This window comes from Trematomus bernacchii, unplaced genomic scaffold (assembly GCF_902827165.1).
Source record: "Trematomus bernacchii unplaced genomic scaffold, fTreBer1.1, whole genome shotgun sequence".
NCBI lineage: Eukaryota > Metazoa > Chordata > Actinopteri > Perciformes > Nototheniidae > Trematomus > Trematomus bernacchii.
The window spans coordinates 7,600,622-7,615,603 of NW_022987698.1; the positions used below are offsets into that span (position 1 = coordinate 7,600,622).

The window sequence follows — 14,982 nt, forward strand, 5'->3', positions numbered from 1 at the left end:
TGTCTTTTGTTGTGATGTCACGAAACTGGAATTTCTAGCTTCCATGCAGTAGATTATAGGATATCAATATATATAATACCCTTTTTGATACACTAGGGGAAAATTGAATCAACATTAAAGAACATTTATTTATACATTTGTATTAAAAGATAAATATGACAAGGTTATAACATGATAATGACTTTTTTTCTTCTTGGCAAGTAGGAAAATCAGAAGGACTGTAGGAAACATTAACAAAAATTCGAACTTTAAAGAAATACCGCACATAGTGTGAGAGTAGATGAAGGCAGGGCTTTGAGGTGTGTGTGTTAGGATGCAAACTGTATATGGTTAGGTTAGATGTGTGTGTGTGTGTTTTTAAAACACTTGTCTTTTTAAAACACTTGTCTTTTGGAGTGAGTTTGCACTCAGATTCTTTAACATCTTTAGGTTTCTTTCCCTATCCTGAACCGATAATGAAAAAACGTATTTGGAAATATGAATAACTATGCCGAAAAGACCATTCATTTAACACAGTCAATTCGTTTTTTTTAATACAGTTTTTAACATTTCTTTCTTCTGTGCTGTTTCCCCTCAGCCCCATCCCGAAGGCTGAGGCTTGCTATGGACTGCGCTTCGCCCCCTGCTGCAGCCCAGCCCAGTACACTACCTTAGTGGGTTCCCCTATCTTCCTGCGTGGTTCCCTCCAGACTCACTGTACAGAGTACAGCACAGATCTGGTACCCCCTACAGGTAGTTATTATATTACTGTACACTTGCACACATACTGTATGTGTCTTTCTCTAAAGTTATTGATTGTCAAAATCTTAATTTGAACCTTGAATTCTCCTCTCTTTTCTCTTAATTTCTTTCTCCCAGCCACTCCTGGGTTCTCCACCCCACCCCGTCCCCTACTCCCACCCTCTCCCCTTCCCCTGAGAAGATGTCGGTGAGCCTGACAACAGACATCCAGCAGGAGGGAGAGAGTGGGCCGCTCATCGAGCCCTGCAGTCGAGGAAAGACCTCCCCTCTGCCACAGGGAACTAAAGAAGGGACAGGAGAGGGCCTGGAGCCGGAGGACAGCTCCCCACAAGATGCACAGGTGAGGAACTGATAACATGAAAGGGACAGTTGTGACATTTACAATATTTATATGATGTGTTACAACAATGTGTTTGTTTGATAATTGAACACAAAGAAGGACATTAGAATGAATTTAAAGGCTCTGCAATAACTTTACCTATTACATTATTTCGGCCCTTAGTTAAATCTATAGCTGCTGATTTTCTATGTGTATTCAATGTCCAGTGTTATTATTACTGTTAGTAAAATCATATATTTCTCTTGCAGAAACGGGCTCCCAATCACAGCCATGGAAGGAAAAGGGCCAAGGTAAGCCATCTCTTGTCACTGTTTTTGTTATTTTTTACAAAACCAGATATTTTCTAAACCCAAATAACGTTGTAATCCTGCTCCCTATTTTAACTGCTTGCTGCTTTGTTGTATAAGATGACCTCCATTACTAGCCTCTCAACCACAGTGCGCTTCCTGTTATCATTGGCTTAACATCTTAAGTCCTTTTGGAGGGTTAAAAGTAGTACTGTGAATGACCTGACCAATCCACAAGAATACAAAAGAGTGAATAGGCTGATTGTGCTCCCTTCACTGCATGCACCTGTTCTTTAATGTATTTAACCATTTCATATTATTTATTATTATCAAGATGCTCAGAAGTTCATTTACATTTTTCTCGCAATTCTTTTTCTCTACTGCCTAATTCTATCAATTTCCTTTGAGCTGTGCTTGTTCTAAGAAGACCTTGCTGACTTGTATCACTATTCTCATCTTTGAGCGGGGGACTTTGAAAAACTGACATTTTAAATCCATAAAAACAACTACATTTAGCCTTACAGGTAATATATGTATATATATATATTTGATTTTGTTTCAGTCTAATGCCAAGCTGAAGCTGGTACGGAGTCTGGCAGTATGTGAGGAGTCCTCCGGTCCGTTCTCCACTGATGGACCTCCAGAATCGGTACTGTTTATTTCTGTAACCCCTAACTCTAACTTTCCTCTTAACCGTGTCAGCCTAGCCTGCAACTTCCTCTATAACTTAATAGAATAAAGACAAATGGAAATGTTACCAACTTTTCTCATAGCAATGGAATGTGGTTTTCCAGGAAATTATCCAGCTTCACATCAGCTGTCCGTCAGACAAGGAGGAGGAGAAGTCCTCAAAGGACGAGTATGAGAATGAAGAGAAGGAGAAGAAGGACAAGGCTCCACGGAAGATGTTGTCACGTGGTAAGGCCAAATATGTTTTTTAGCCTGTTGGCTTGGGCATTTTGTAACCCTGAACAAGATACGATTAAAAGCTGCTAATAAATTGAGCTATTTTTTGTATTATTAATTCTTCTTTCTCAAATACAATTAATGCTTAATAACGGTGTAATTTAAAATGTCCCACATTAATCATTTTTTAAATGTTTTGTAGTGTCACGACTGTTACATGTAAATGTAATGTCCAGTGTATTATTAATACTGAATCTAATATCATGTCATGCTAATTTTCTTTGGAAGATAATGGGATCCCTCCCTCTTCTTTTCAAATTACCTACCTCACTCCTTTTCTCTTCTGAGGCCCTCAGGCATCATTAGAGCATCTGAGATGAAATGACTAGCCCAACTGTCTAGTGTAGTGAAAAATGATCCCGAAAGACTGTGTGTTTGTGCGTAAAAAAACAGAGCTGGTGTCTCATCCTCTCTGATAGTTATGTTTATGTCAATTAAGTTGTTGCCGGTGTGTTTGGGTGCCATTTTAGAAGCTATGCTTGGAATCCTTCTGACTTTGCTCTTTCTAACCTACTTTACGGAAGTGTCACTTGCTCTTTACTGTACCTACTGTAACAAGTCTCCCAACGTGTTCCTACCCTGCCTTTTCCATCTCTCTGTTAGACTCCAGTCAGGAATACACTGACTCCACGGGCATCGATGTCCATGAGTTTCTGGTCAACACACTGAAGAACAATCCCAGGTACGAGATTATCCACAGCTGTAATCATCAGATCAGATATTTACTTATGGGCTCACTAGGTACATACTTTTAAGTCATAAAGACAAGCACTTGCACTTTCATCTCAAATTTAGCTTAAAGGGGACCTATCATGCAAAATGCACTTTTTTTGATCTCTTTTATTCATAAATATGCATCCCCGGTGTGTCGGGGAACTTACGCAGCGCCAGAAAATAAAACCGTCTCTCTTTTCCTCCGTACCCAAATCTCTAAAACGGAGGTACAACGGAGCTGATCCAGATTTGCGTCCGATATGACGTCGTATCGGAAATGTGGACCCACAGCTCTATCAGAAAGTTGCTATCAGAAACAATGCCAGACTGTTTTGGATGTAATATGGTCGGTGTTCACATTAGCATCGCTAACACTCAGAGCTAACCTGTACTGGAGAGCATGTGTGTGAAGAAGTTGGATATCAAAAGGAACTCACCTTGTGGTATAACCGGCAAGAGAGAAAGCCTTTGAGCTCCATACTGTTTCAGAAATAATCCTTGATAATCCATGATATGGCGTTTCATCACCGCAGAATCTGCCGGTAGAATCTCCCGCATGAGCAGACATAAGCTCCGCCCCTCTTTTTTATGAATCTTTTCTTTTTTTAAAGCTTTATACCCCAAATCAGCACTTTTGAAACAGGAAGTGAAATAGAGGGATATGAGGCATGGCTAGAATGGGTGATCTGTTTGGTATTTTGAGCAAAACACTTCATAGACATGTTTTTTATATATTTTTATTTATCTGAGACCTATGCTATTGCCTAAAAATAGCATGATAGGTGACTTTTAAGGCAGATTATTACATGGTTTAGTTGAATACTCGATTCTGATTGGTCAATTCAGAACACGTGACACGTTGTTAATCCAGAACAGACAGACCGCTGTCAAGGACTTATTGACCGTTGTTAAGGACGCTCACATCTGCACAAACAAGTCCGTTCGATTTAACTGTATACAGTTTGGCCGAAAAGCAAACTGCATGCAGTTTGCTTTTCTAACTGACAAGACAAGAGCGACAAGAAAACAGCGAAGAAGTAACGGGCAGAAACCCTCCTTTTTACGCAGCGGTCCAGACATAGACATCAAACGGCAAAACATATTCAGTGTGCAGTTCCTTTGGCATTAGGGCAGGGATATCTAGATACTTTCCAAGGTTTGACATAATGAATTGTGCTACTTTTAAAGCAAGCAACGATGTTTTCAAATCTGTAATCAAAAAGCTCCGCCTTCCTGCCGTTGCTACGTTTTTCAAACGGTAACAACGGACTATTTTCCTTAGCGGATGCATGTCAATTTAAATCAATACATACAACTTTTTTTTAAATCAATAAAATCATTTTCTAAATCCATAAAAGCATTTCAATTAATATTGGGAGTCATATCATTACTTTGTTGAGAATGTGGCCATGTAATAAGCGGGATAATGTGCAGCGACTTGGTCATTATGGGGAAAAGAACACCTTCATGCCGATCTAGATCCCTCCGCTTCGTGTCGGGCTCCTGATCTGCCTGTCGGTGTTCTTTTCCCCATAATGACCGCGTCGCTGCACATTATCCCTTACATGTTATGCAGCCTGGTTGCATTGATGCTAATATGCAATAACGAATGCAACATGTAAAAGCAAAATACCCGACAACTTGTAAAGCAATAACATTGTTTGTTTTACTGTCTAAGCCAAGGGTTAATATTCCAGGAGGGACAATGCATTGTTTGCACAGTATTTATCCTCCATCCTCTGTACCAGTATTAAGATTAGTTGTTGATGTCAAGTGTCTTTTAACCCCCAAAAATCAAAACATGATTGCTACCAGTATTTTAAAGGACTCATAAAAACACAATTTTGAAAAATATTTATTGGGAAGGACCACCATTTGTAATACATTGTCATACAAAAATTCAACACTATATATCATACCTTTTTGATCTCTGTTTGGTATGCTCGCTGCACTCTAGTCACTGACACACCCCTCTGATCTCTCCCGTCCTCTCTCTCCCTCTCCCCCTTTGGCCCAACAGGGATCGAATGATGCTGCTCAAACTAGAACAAGATATCCTGGAGTTCATTAATGACGACAAGTAAGCCACGTTCTCCTGTATTTAAATTTAGACTTTCTACAGCCATCCTTTCTATTTATAGATTCCTGAGCTAGTAAGATAAATATGGCATGTAGTAGTTGACTTTCTTTTTAAGTTTAGCCAGACAGTGTTTCTAGCTTTGGACTCTGTGAACCCCTGTTAGCAGAGCAGTGCAAACTCTGAGAGGAACATTACGTAGGGAACAAGACAACAGAAGAAAATCCAAGGTTACAACAATGAATAATTGGAGTTTTTACCATTTTTATTTCAGACAGCCTGGTGTTTTGCCCAAGCCCTTAGAATGCAAATCCATTTGTTAGCAGAACAAACCTAAGAGGGTTATGTTCTCAAAATATTTTAAATGCTGAAAAGAAATGTACACATTACAGCCTCAAACAAAAGAGACAGTTTACCAATTAATTGTAATGCTGTGGTTCTTTTCTTTTTATACTCTTAGTACTTTTAATTTTACAGACTGGACATTAAACACATTTTGCAGTGTAGTATTCAAATATCATATGTTAATCCATCTTTTGTGTCCTCCGCAGTAACCAGTATAAGAAGTTTCCTCAGATGACGTCCTATCACCGCATGCTGCTTCACCGCGTGGCGGCCTACTTCGGCATGGACCACAATGTGGATCAGACGGGAAAGGCTGTCATCATCAACAAGACGGGCAACACTCGCATGTGAGAGCTGCTCTTAACTTTGGTTCAGACTTCAGCAGCTGTAGTCTAACTGATATCTTATTCCGATGATTATATAGGTATGCAAAGAATGTACTAAAATGATTCCAGAATTTATATATATAACAGTCAAAGAAACATTATACTTTATTCAGACATTTCTTAATACAGGGATTATAATGGTGTCAATAGGGTCTAGGTAGGGGCTTTTGTATGCAAATTAAATCCAGAAGTAATGTAAACACTCTTAGACAACACACAAAAACAAACATTCCTGTTACAACCACAGCATATGGGTAGTAGAAGAATCCCACAACTATACACTTTGTGTGAGCAGGATGAATAACCACCTGAACCAAACACTTGGCGAGCAGCAAATTGTAATCCAAGGGAAGGTTTGTTTAAAAGCTGAAAGCAGCATCACCGAGCCGGAGGAATCAACACCAGTTAACACTCTTTGATGAGGAATCTAGGGATGGGGAAACCACTTTAAGTTCCCTAAACAGTGACAAGGGAAATGGGTTAGTCACTCTTATGGTTAAAATATGAAATACCACACAACAAATAGAGGGACCCTCTCTCATTGAAACTACTTTACTTTGCTGACAATTGACAGTCTATTTGTCAGAAAAGTAATTTATGTACTTATTTTTTGCTGTTGCCTTGCTAATTTTCTCCATTTCTCAAATGTTGCAGTAAAGTAATGTTTTTTTATAGTTGTGTATAGTATGTTAAAATCATGTCTTTTGTCCTTTACAGCCCAGAACAAAGATTCTCTGAACACATCAAAGATGAACGTAACATGGACTTCCAGAAGAAATTCATCCTGAAGAGAGATGATGCCAGCATGGACAAGGATGATAACCAGGTAAACTGCATTGTACCGCCACATTGTTACATATATCCTACTATAGAACAATAGCGGCACAGTAGTTAAAGGAATTATTTAGTTTTTACTATCACAGGCTATACCCCAAATCACTATTTTAAAAAACAAAAAAATGAATCTGGTTCCTGGTGTAAAGATCTGTGTCTACGAATCAAATGAATCTGCCGATCTACTTACAAATATATTCTATATGTGGCTTTTGTCCCTTTGTTAAATTAGCTGTCAGTCGGCAGAGATTGATGTGATGGAATATAACTACTTTAAACCTTTTCCAGTTCAGATGAAAAAAGGCAGAGTCTTCTTTGGATGCCAACTGGGCTGTGAATCCAACACTCACAGATTTCCAGTGTTGAGCCCCCAGGTTAACTTGGCATCTGGAAGTAGGAGTGGTAGTGCTGCAGCATCATCTATGTGTGAATTATTCAAAATAACCCTTCCATTATTTCAAAATAATATAGGGATTTTAACAGAAGAGTCTCAATCGGTGAAACAATTGTAGCTTTGTGTAAGAGCATGCAGAGTTTCAACTGAGATAACTGTACATTATTTGAGTTTCTCAGGTGGGTGTGACCACACAGGTGAAAATTAGCATGTGGAGGGAGATTTAACCATCTGTAAGACTTGGTTTGGTTCTAAAAATGGAGGTGACTCTTCCGCCACATTTAGTTTTTGTTTAAGTCCTAAACATCACAGGTTTGTCCACCCCTTGTTTTGAGTTATTACTTTGATAGAACAACTACTAAACTAATGACAGGGCAATCATATGCTGTAGATTGCATGTTATTGATACTGTCTCTAAAAATGACACACACTGTTCAATTTGCAATGTATTGAATATCTCTCCATTGTTTGTTGATATCCTGAGTGTGAGCCACACAACTGTAACCCAGAGGCCTGTACTACGAATCCAGTTCAACAGACCCTGGATATGTTTGAGTTATCTGGCTTAACTAACACAAAACAAATGCGATCTCGCCAAGCGGTCCTACGATGCTGGTTATCAACTCGGTAACTCAAGCCAGGGTTTCTCCGTCCGGCTGAGTGCGAGTCGTTCACATGAAAGGGGCGGGGTTAGCAACATTTGACCAATCACAAACAGGGACAAGCGTACTGACAGTATAATATTTGACAAATATGAAGAAGTTAAACTTTAAACATCCATGACTTAAACACTTTATCCAGGATAAAAGCCACATAGTTGCACCTGCGAGGTGAATTCAGAAGAGCTGGTAAAAAAAAAAGTGTTTGAATGCGTACATTAACAGGTTTATGATATCACTGCCCTAAGACACGAGTGGATCTGACTTGAATTACATTTGACTCGAGTGTTTCGTCAACTTAATGTGTTGCTTAAAATAATACTTCTGCATACAGTATGTGACACTGTGAGTGTTGCACGGCCAGATAGCCTACGGCTCAAGAAGCTGACTCAGATAAGGAAATATATGATACATTATGATGTGATATGAATGATAATGGGACACATCGAAGTCTGCACTCACAGTGCCGCGGACTGTAAGTAATGTTACTTTGATCCCGTTACTTAACTTGTGGCAGATATTTAAGTAAGCTTTCTTAACGCTAATGTTATAATAGTCAGACTTGATCGCTTTAAACTCCGCACACGGAGCTCTGATTGGTCAGCAGGCGGTGCTTTCACTGAGTTGATCTCTTATCCTGGAACCTAACCTGCTCCGGACCAGGCTAGCCGTTCAGCATAAGTTACCATGGAGATCTACCCCGGTAAGAAGAGAACCAGCGTCGTAGGACCGGAAACCCAGAGTTTTCCCTGAAGTTAGCTCGCTAAGCGAAAATCCGGCTTCGTAGTACAGGCCTCGCACGTCTGCAGACAGTTTTAGGAATGGTGCAAGATGCACATTTTAAACAACAGTATGCAGTCAGATAATAATCTCACAACTAAAACATCTCTATGTTGTTTCAGAGGGAAGTTAATAACATAGGTATTTAGGTTTTAAACCACACATTAAACTTCAATTTTTAACCACAAAGGATTACAATAATAAGGAATAATATGCTATAGTTGTTGCTGAAATTTCACACACTTTTTTCATCATTCCGACAGTGTTTGTTTGAAACGTTGACACATTTTCTTGGCGCCTAATGCGTTTGCATATTTGTCATTTCCCTTTGTTCTATCACGTTAAATCTTCCCACACTTTTCCCACCCCTCAAAACACTCAGTTTGCAAAGTTTCCAATCTGTTGTTTTTGTTTTGACTGCAAGCAGCTGCTCTCCATCGCATGCTACTGTTGTTATCATGTGACTTGTTGCTACTTGTCTTTACAGAAGGACGCTACGCATGTATTGTATTTACATAAAACTTTAGCATATTTTTGTCAAAAGTGAATCATGGATTGTAACTCTTATTCATTTGATTGTGTTCCTAAATGTTAGATCCGCGTGCCGCTGCAGGACGGGCGACGTAGCAAGTCCATTGAAGAGCGAGAGGAAGAGTATCAGCGGGTACGAGATAGGATCTTTGCCCGAGAAGTAAGTATTGGACCTGGAAGGGTTTTCAATAGTGAGATGTCAAAAGTCCAAATTGGACAGTACATTTTTGTTAATAAATGTTGAATTTAGACGTGGTAATATTGATATCTTAAGTTGGTGTTTCCCAGTGTGTTAATACACCCGTTAATACAGAGCATGATCACTAGGTGCATGTCTGTGAGATGTAAACAGTTGTTTTTACCTTCTCATTGTTTAATTTACATAATAGAGGCCTGAAAGGTTTAACCAAAACAGGTTTCTAATTTTAATGCAGGTTATCAAACTATGGGAACAGCTACTTTAAACACCATGTCACATGCAAAATACAATCATTTCAAACGTTAAAACTTCTAAAAGGTTGTTTTGAAAAACATGTTGGCCGCCTGGATGAATGAAGCATTTCATAATGTGCAGGTGTCCTTTTTCTTACAGTCCTCTCAAAATGGATACATTAATGACAACAGGTAAGATGATTCATCCTAGTGGAGACTGTGATGTGTGCAATGTATTTATACTCCATTTCTGCCACCTTTCCCCTTAAAGCTACAGAACGCTTGTTAGGTTCCAGTTATGTCAAATGGAGAGGGCTGTAGACCCATCAACATAACATAGTGTACCGGTTATATATACTGATTTCTTTGTTTAAATTTGATCACTTACATTACTGTAGCCCCTATAATAGGTTTTGTTCTTTTACTGTGATTAATATGCATGTGCTGAGGTTTCTCTCCAAGTGTTGTTAGACTGTGAGGGACATGATGAAAGATTAGTAGGTAATGGAACAAATGTTTTCTAGGAATGAGTTATCTCACACTGCACTTAGTCAGCCTCCATCCCTTGGCATCCTGGCCATTGAGGTTGAAAGATTAGGACAGAATATGCTTAGAGAGAGAAAGAGCAGCGTGCATTTTTTATTTGCAGGGTAAAAGTTCTGCACTGTGCCTACCTCTACCTCCCACCTTATCTCCCCCTCCCAAAACCCCCTCCTGTTCTCCAATGCAGTCCTGTAACCACCACATTTTCTCCTAATGTTAACCCCAACAGACTTTCCACTGAGGGCTACTGCTCTAGCTCTCAAAAGAGGAGGCAGATCTTTAGGTATTGGGGTGCTGCTGACTTTGACTTGTGTGTTGCCATGCCCATTCTTTCAAAGTGGTTTGGTGATGATAGTGGTGACTTGTGGTGGTTTTTATATCTTTGCTTTGCGTAGTCGGCTGATTGATGGCTATTCCAGCACTGCACTGTGGGGCTTCCCATGGCCCATGCATGGCTGCTTTGTGGTTTCACTGGGGACTGATTGACCTACTTACCCTTCCACTCATCCTCCCTCAACTACATTTTGATATAAAGTAACTGCATCGCTTCCACAGTAACCTGTTTGTTTTGTGGTTGACTTAGTCTTGTAGTTTTTGTTAACATGTCACCTGTTGCATAGTAGCACATGAGAAAATGTAAACAGTACGTATATGCAATTGTGCTATTAATCTGACAAAAAAGAATACACATTTTAGAGTGCAGAAAGGCTATATTAATTGTTTTCTTAATTAAAGCAATAAGAGTTTTTGTTCTATACAATATTAGCGAGTAGTGTTAAATGTGTTTCATGAATCCAAGTTGACACATTTATATTGTTTTTATGTACTGTTGTAGAGGATTAACAAAACAATAAATATTTTAATAAGTAAACTAATCGTTTCTGCGATAAAGGGCAACAGTTTGTCGTTTTTACTTTTCATTATCTAGGAGTATCTAATATACATTCTGCTTTGTAAACACGATGTACTGTCAAGACAGGCAGCCCTTCTGTTCTCCTGATTTATATCTTGTGTAAGACTTCAACCTTTGAACCCTTTAATTATTTGCGGACTATTTGTTTATTCCCTTCTTATCACTAATATTTCTGATTCTTGCAGGAATGTCATGACAGGTTGCCATACAATGTGTAATTTAATAATATGGCATTGTTAAGTTATGGTCTTTTTTAGAGTTCACCTGAAAACAAGTCTTATACCCCAAACCCAGCAAATTGAGTCGATGATATTAGGTGTTTCAGAACACATGCTGTTAATTAATAACAGCATAACACCACAGTCCTCACCTAAATAAACCAGAACCTCTTTTGTGAGGCATGGTTTAATGTAGCCATTTAAAACAAAGCCTGAGAGGGATAGAGGCACATAAGCAGCCTTGCTTCCCCTGCTTGTGCGTGTGATGGGGAATGCTGTCGTGACCAGAGAGTGGAGATGAAAGATCATGTGATCAACAGCAGAATCCCTCCTCCTCTCCCTCCTGCTCTCATCTTTGTCTGCAGAGCGAAGCGAACAAGTGTGCGCCTCCCTTCACAGAGAGCGGCAGAGCACCCACCCTCCCTTAAAATAGGCTGTGCAGAGAAGACTCAAAATAGATCCTCCATTAATTACAGTCTCTCTGAAATATTTATCAGCCACAGCCACCTTCAAACACATATCACTATCGCTTGCGTTTTACAACCCATACCACATAACTGTTCTCGTCATAGAGATTCCCACAATCAGCCTCACATGTTTTCAATTCATTTCACTCGTGTTCTTTTCACTTCGGCATACTGTCTTGTTACCCCTCTTACAGTACTAAGAGGGTTAAAGAAAACAAGAGTTAACTTGGCTTTTTCCTACTCTGCTGTGCTTAAAGTCACAGGTCTCTGTTGACCTGCAGAGCCTACATTCAACCTAATGCTACGCCACCACTATGTATAGCTAACTTTGATTGTTTTGTCAACAACAAAATAGGAGAAAATAAGTAAGGCTGTCAAATAAAACTAGGTTCAGATCAAAAAGGATTCGGTAACCGAGTATCAGCCAGTAAATCTTCGTAAACATAGTGGACATTGTACAAGATCTCCGGATATCAGAATGTTAATTAATTGTGTGATTAAACATTCATATTTAAAACTAACACTTATAATGACGAAGACACTTGGTAGTAGAAACTTTAAACTATTTTTTCCCCTTTTTCTTAATACATAAAATGTTATTTCACTTTTCTTCTTTTACTAAAATAAACCAATAGACTGACGAGGAGGAACATCTTGGGTAGTTAACCATGGGAATAAGTATTAAACACAGAATTCAAATCATACCCTCTAGTGTCTTTGTGAAGGGAGGCCATGTGTCCAGTTTCAAATATGTTATTTTAAATCACATTAGGACATTTTTAAACGAAGCGCTACTACTTCTAATGCTGACATGACAATGTCGGACTGAACCATTCAGTTGTGATAGAGGGGTTTCCCCAGAGTGATGGTTTGTTGGCAGCTGCCTTTATCCAGGGTGACAGCATCACAACAACACAATCAGTGTGTCTATGGCAGTACAGTTTAAAGAACCATAATGGTGAACCAGTTGTAGCAATGGTTATTTTGTAGATAGTGTGTGTGAGTCTGAGTGTAATTTACAGGTGTATGTGTGTCCTGTTTGTATGTCATTTTTTGTGTCCAATATAACATGTTTTAAATTGCATGTGTTACTGTTTATCTCAATGTATGTGTTCAAAAATATATCATGAATGTATGCAAATGCTCATTCTGTAAATGTGAATGGTGTCTCCTGTCTTTGATGGTGTTTGTGTTGAATTCATGGAAGTTAGTCTCATCCAGTGTCACCGTGACATCTTGTTACACCCCCCCTGTTGATTGTGTGGAGCATCTATTCTGCCTGCATGTATGTTTTCCTTTGTGGATGGGTTTTGATGTGTGTTTGTGCGTATGAATGTTTGGTTAGATGTTTAAAATGGGATATAATATTGTTGGTGGTATGTTGCCTGTTCTTTGTATCGTGGTTTAACTAAACCAGCCAATGTGCATCGGTGTTGAATGCCCCATCCTAAATGAAGCCTGTCACACTGTCCTCTCTACCTGTTGATGACCTTACTGTTCTCTTCTGCTCTCCCCTCTATCTTGTTTTGTCTTTCACTTTCATTCTGTCCCCGTCTACATCTACACAATTCCCTTTCTATATATTCCTCCCTCTGTCTCTTTCCTCCTCTAAATTCAACTCTGCATTCTACCTATCTCTCTCTTGCTGCCTCCTAACTCTCCTTACTTTAACTGTCCTCTTCTTTTCCTCTTATCCTACTCCATCCCCTTCCTTTCATCTCTTCGTCTCTCTCCTCTTCCTCCCTGTGCTGTCTTTTCTCAGAGGGAACCGTGAGAGCTCCAGCCGGGCGTCTAGCAGTCGTCAAAGCAGCACAGACAGTGACATGAAGTGCCTGGAGCCACGGCCCTGGAGCAGCACCGACTCAGACAGCTCCAACCGCACCCTCCGGCCACCCGTCACCAAGGCTAGCAGCTTCTCTGGCATCTCCATCCTCACCAGAGGGGATAGCCTTGGCAGCAACAAAGGCTCACAGGGGAGCTGCAAAGGCTCTCGCTCTGGTAAGCACTGTGAAGAGAAGTGGAGAAAAAGGAGAGACATAAGGACTTTCTGTTGTATGTCATTAATGCTAGCATTATCTCACTTTTAAAACACCACACCCTTTTCTATACATTATTAACTAATACTAATACAACAATAGCTACTTAAATGAAGCACAAACAGCTTTTCAAGCTATTTGATCCAGTCGGAATTCTTATTCTCTAGCTGTTCTCTTTTTATTGTTGAGCGTTCTCATAAAATGTAATAATAGTTACTCTTAGCTGCTTGACAGATGATTCAGGCAAGACATCAGGAGGTGCATTTGACTCATTGACTCCCCTGTTACATAAACTCTTGGAAACTCCTGTAGGTTAAACTGCAGTGATCTGTGATCTGATTAATTAACATATCAACAATTGGCATATTTTAGATTAATATTGCAACATGCCAATCTGATATCTTCCGCCACGACTCCACATGCATACCATAATAATCAATTCCCCTTAGTCCTCATTAGCCAGTATTTCACTCACAACCCAAAAACATCTGCAGTATTATCTTTTTGTTTCATGTCTTCTTCTGCATCACTAGGTCTGTCCCTAGTCAGTCCTGATGTGTGTCCTCCGCCTGCAGCCTCCCAGTCTAGCCGTAGCCTTCTTCCCTGCCCGTCACAGCAGCCGCAGCCCCAGGTCCCGCCCCAGACCGCCCTGCTGCCCACCCCACAGCAGCACCCCATGGGAAACCACATGATTGCTCAGGTATGTACCGCCACTATATGTATTTACGTCAAGCATATCGGTAAAACCAAGACGCACTTTCAAGTTAATTAAGGATGTCATTTATTCTGGTGCTCGATTGACAACAACAAAATCTTCTTTTTCAATAATCAGTCGATTGTAGTACTTTTCCATCTCCTCTGACTTTTAGGAACCTGTGAGGGACATTCTTTTTTACTAATATCTGTCATATAATAGACATAACGATGAATCATTTGTATCTAAAAAATATCAACAGATGAACTGATAATGAAAAGAATCATTGATTACAGTCCTAGCCTCAGATGGTTCACATCTAAAGATAAGGTGCATTGGAGCAACAAGCTAACATGATTGAACATCAATTTATGAAATGACAAGATTTCCTCTTTTGTCTCTTTTAGAGTAGTAGCTCACTTTGTAAACCTCGTTTTATTGTGTTGGTGAAATATTCTAAAACCACATATGATAAACATTTTTCATCTTTTCATTAACAACTTTCCCTCTATGTTTAACCCTCATCTTTCCTATGTATTCATTTCTCTTTGTCTCCTTCTATCCTCCTGCTGCCTCCCGTCCTCTCTCCCTGCTCTGCCTCTTTATTTCTTCCCTCTCTCTGGTG

At 39.6% G+C, this 14,982-nt stretch overlaps 1 protein-coding gene across 1 annotated transcript in view; it reads left to right on the plus strand.

Annotated features, from left to right (window-relative positions):
* The window catches only part of LOC117489543 (R3H domain-containing protein 2), a 52,552-nt gene that overhangs the window by 24,632 nt on the left and 12,938 nt on the right, over positions 1–14,982 (plus strand). Inside the window, 14 exon segments of the mRNA XM_034138904.1 lie at positions 578–732; positions 859–1,081; positions 1,330–1,371; positions 1,931–2,017; positions 2,163–2,286; positions 2,938–3,016; positions 5,069–5,128; positions 5,677–5,817; positions 6,574–6,682; positions 9,119–9,214; positions 9,647–9,678; positions 10,259–10,312; positions 13,390–13,625; positions 14,197–14,363. Coding sequence (XP_033994795.1) covers positions 923–1,081; positions 1,330–1,371; positions 1,931–2,017; positions 2,163–2,286; positions 2,938–3,016; positions 5,069–5,128; positions 5,677–5,817; positions 6,574–6,682; positions 9,119–9,214; positions 9,647–9,678; positions 10,259–10,312; positions 13,390–13,625; positions 14,197–14,363 — 1,386 coding nt within the window. The 5' untranslated portion in view covers positions 578–732; positions 859–922.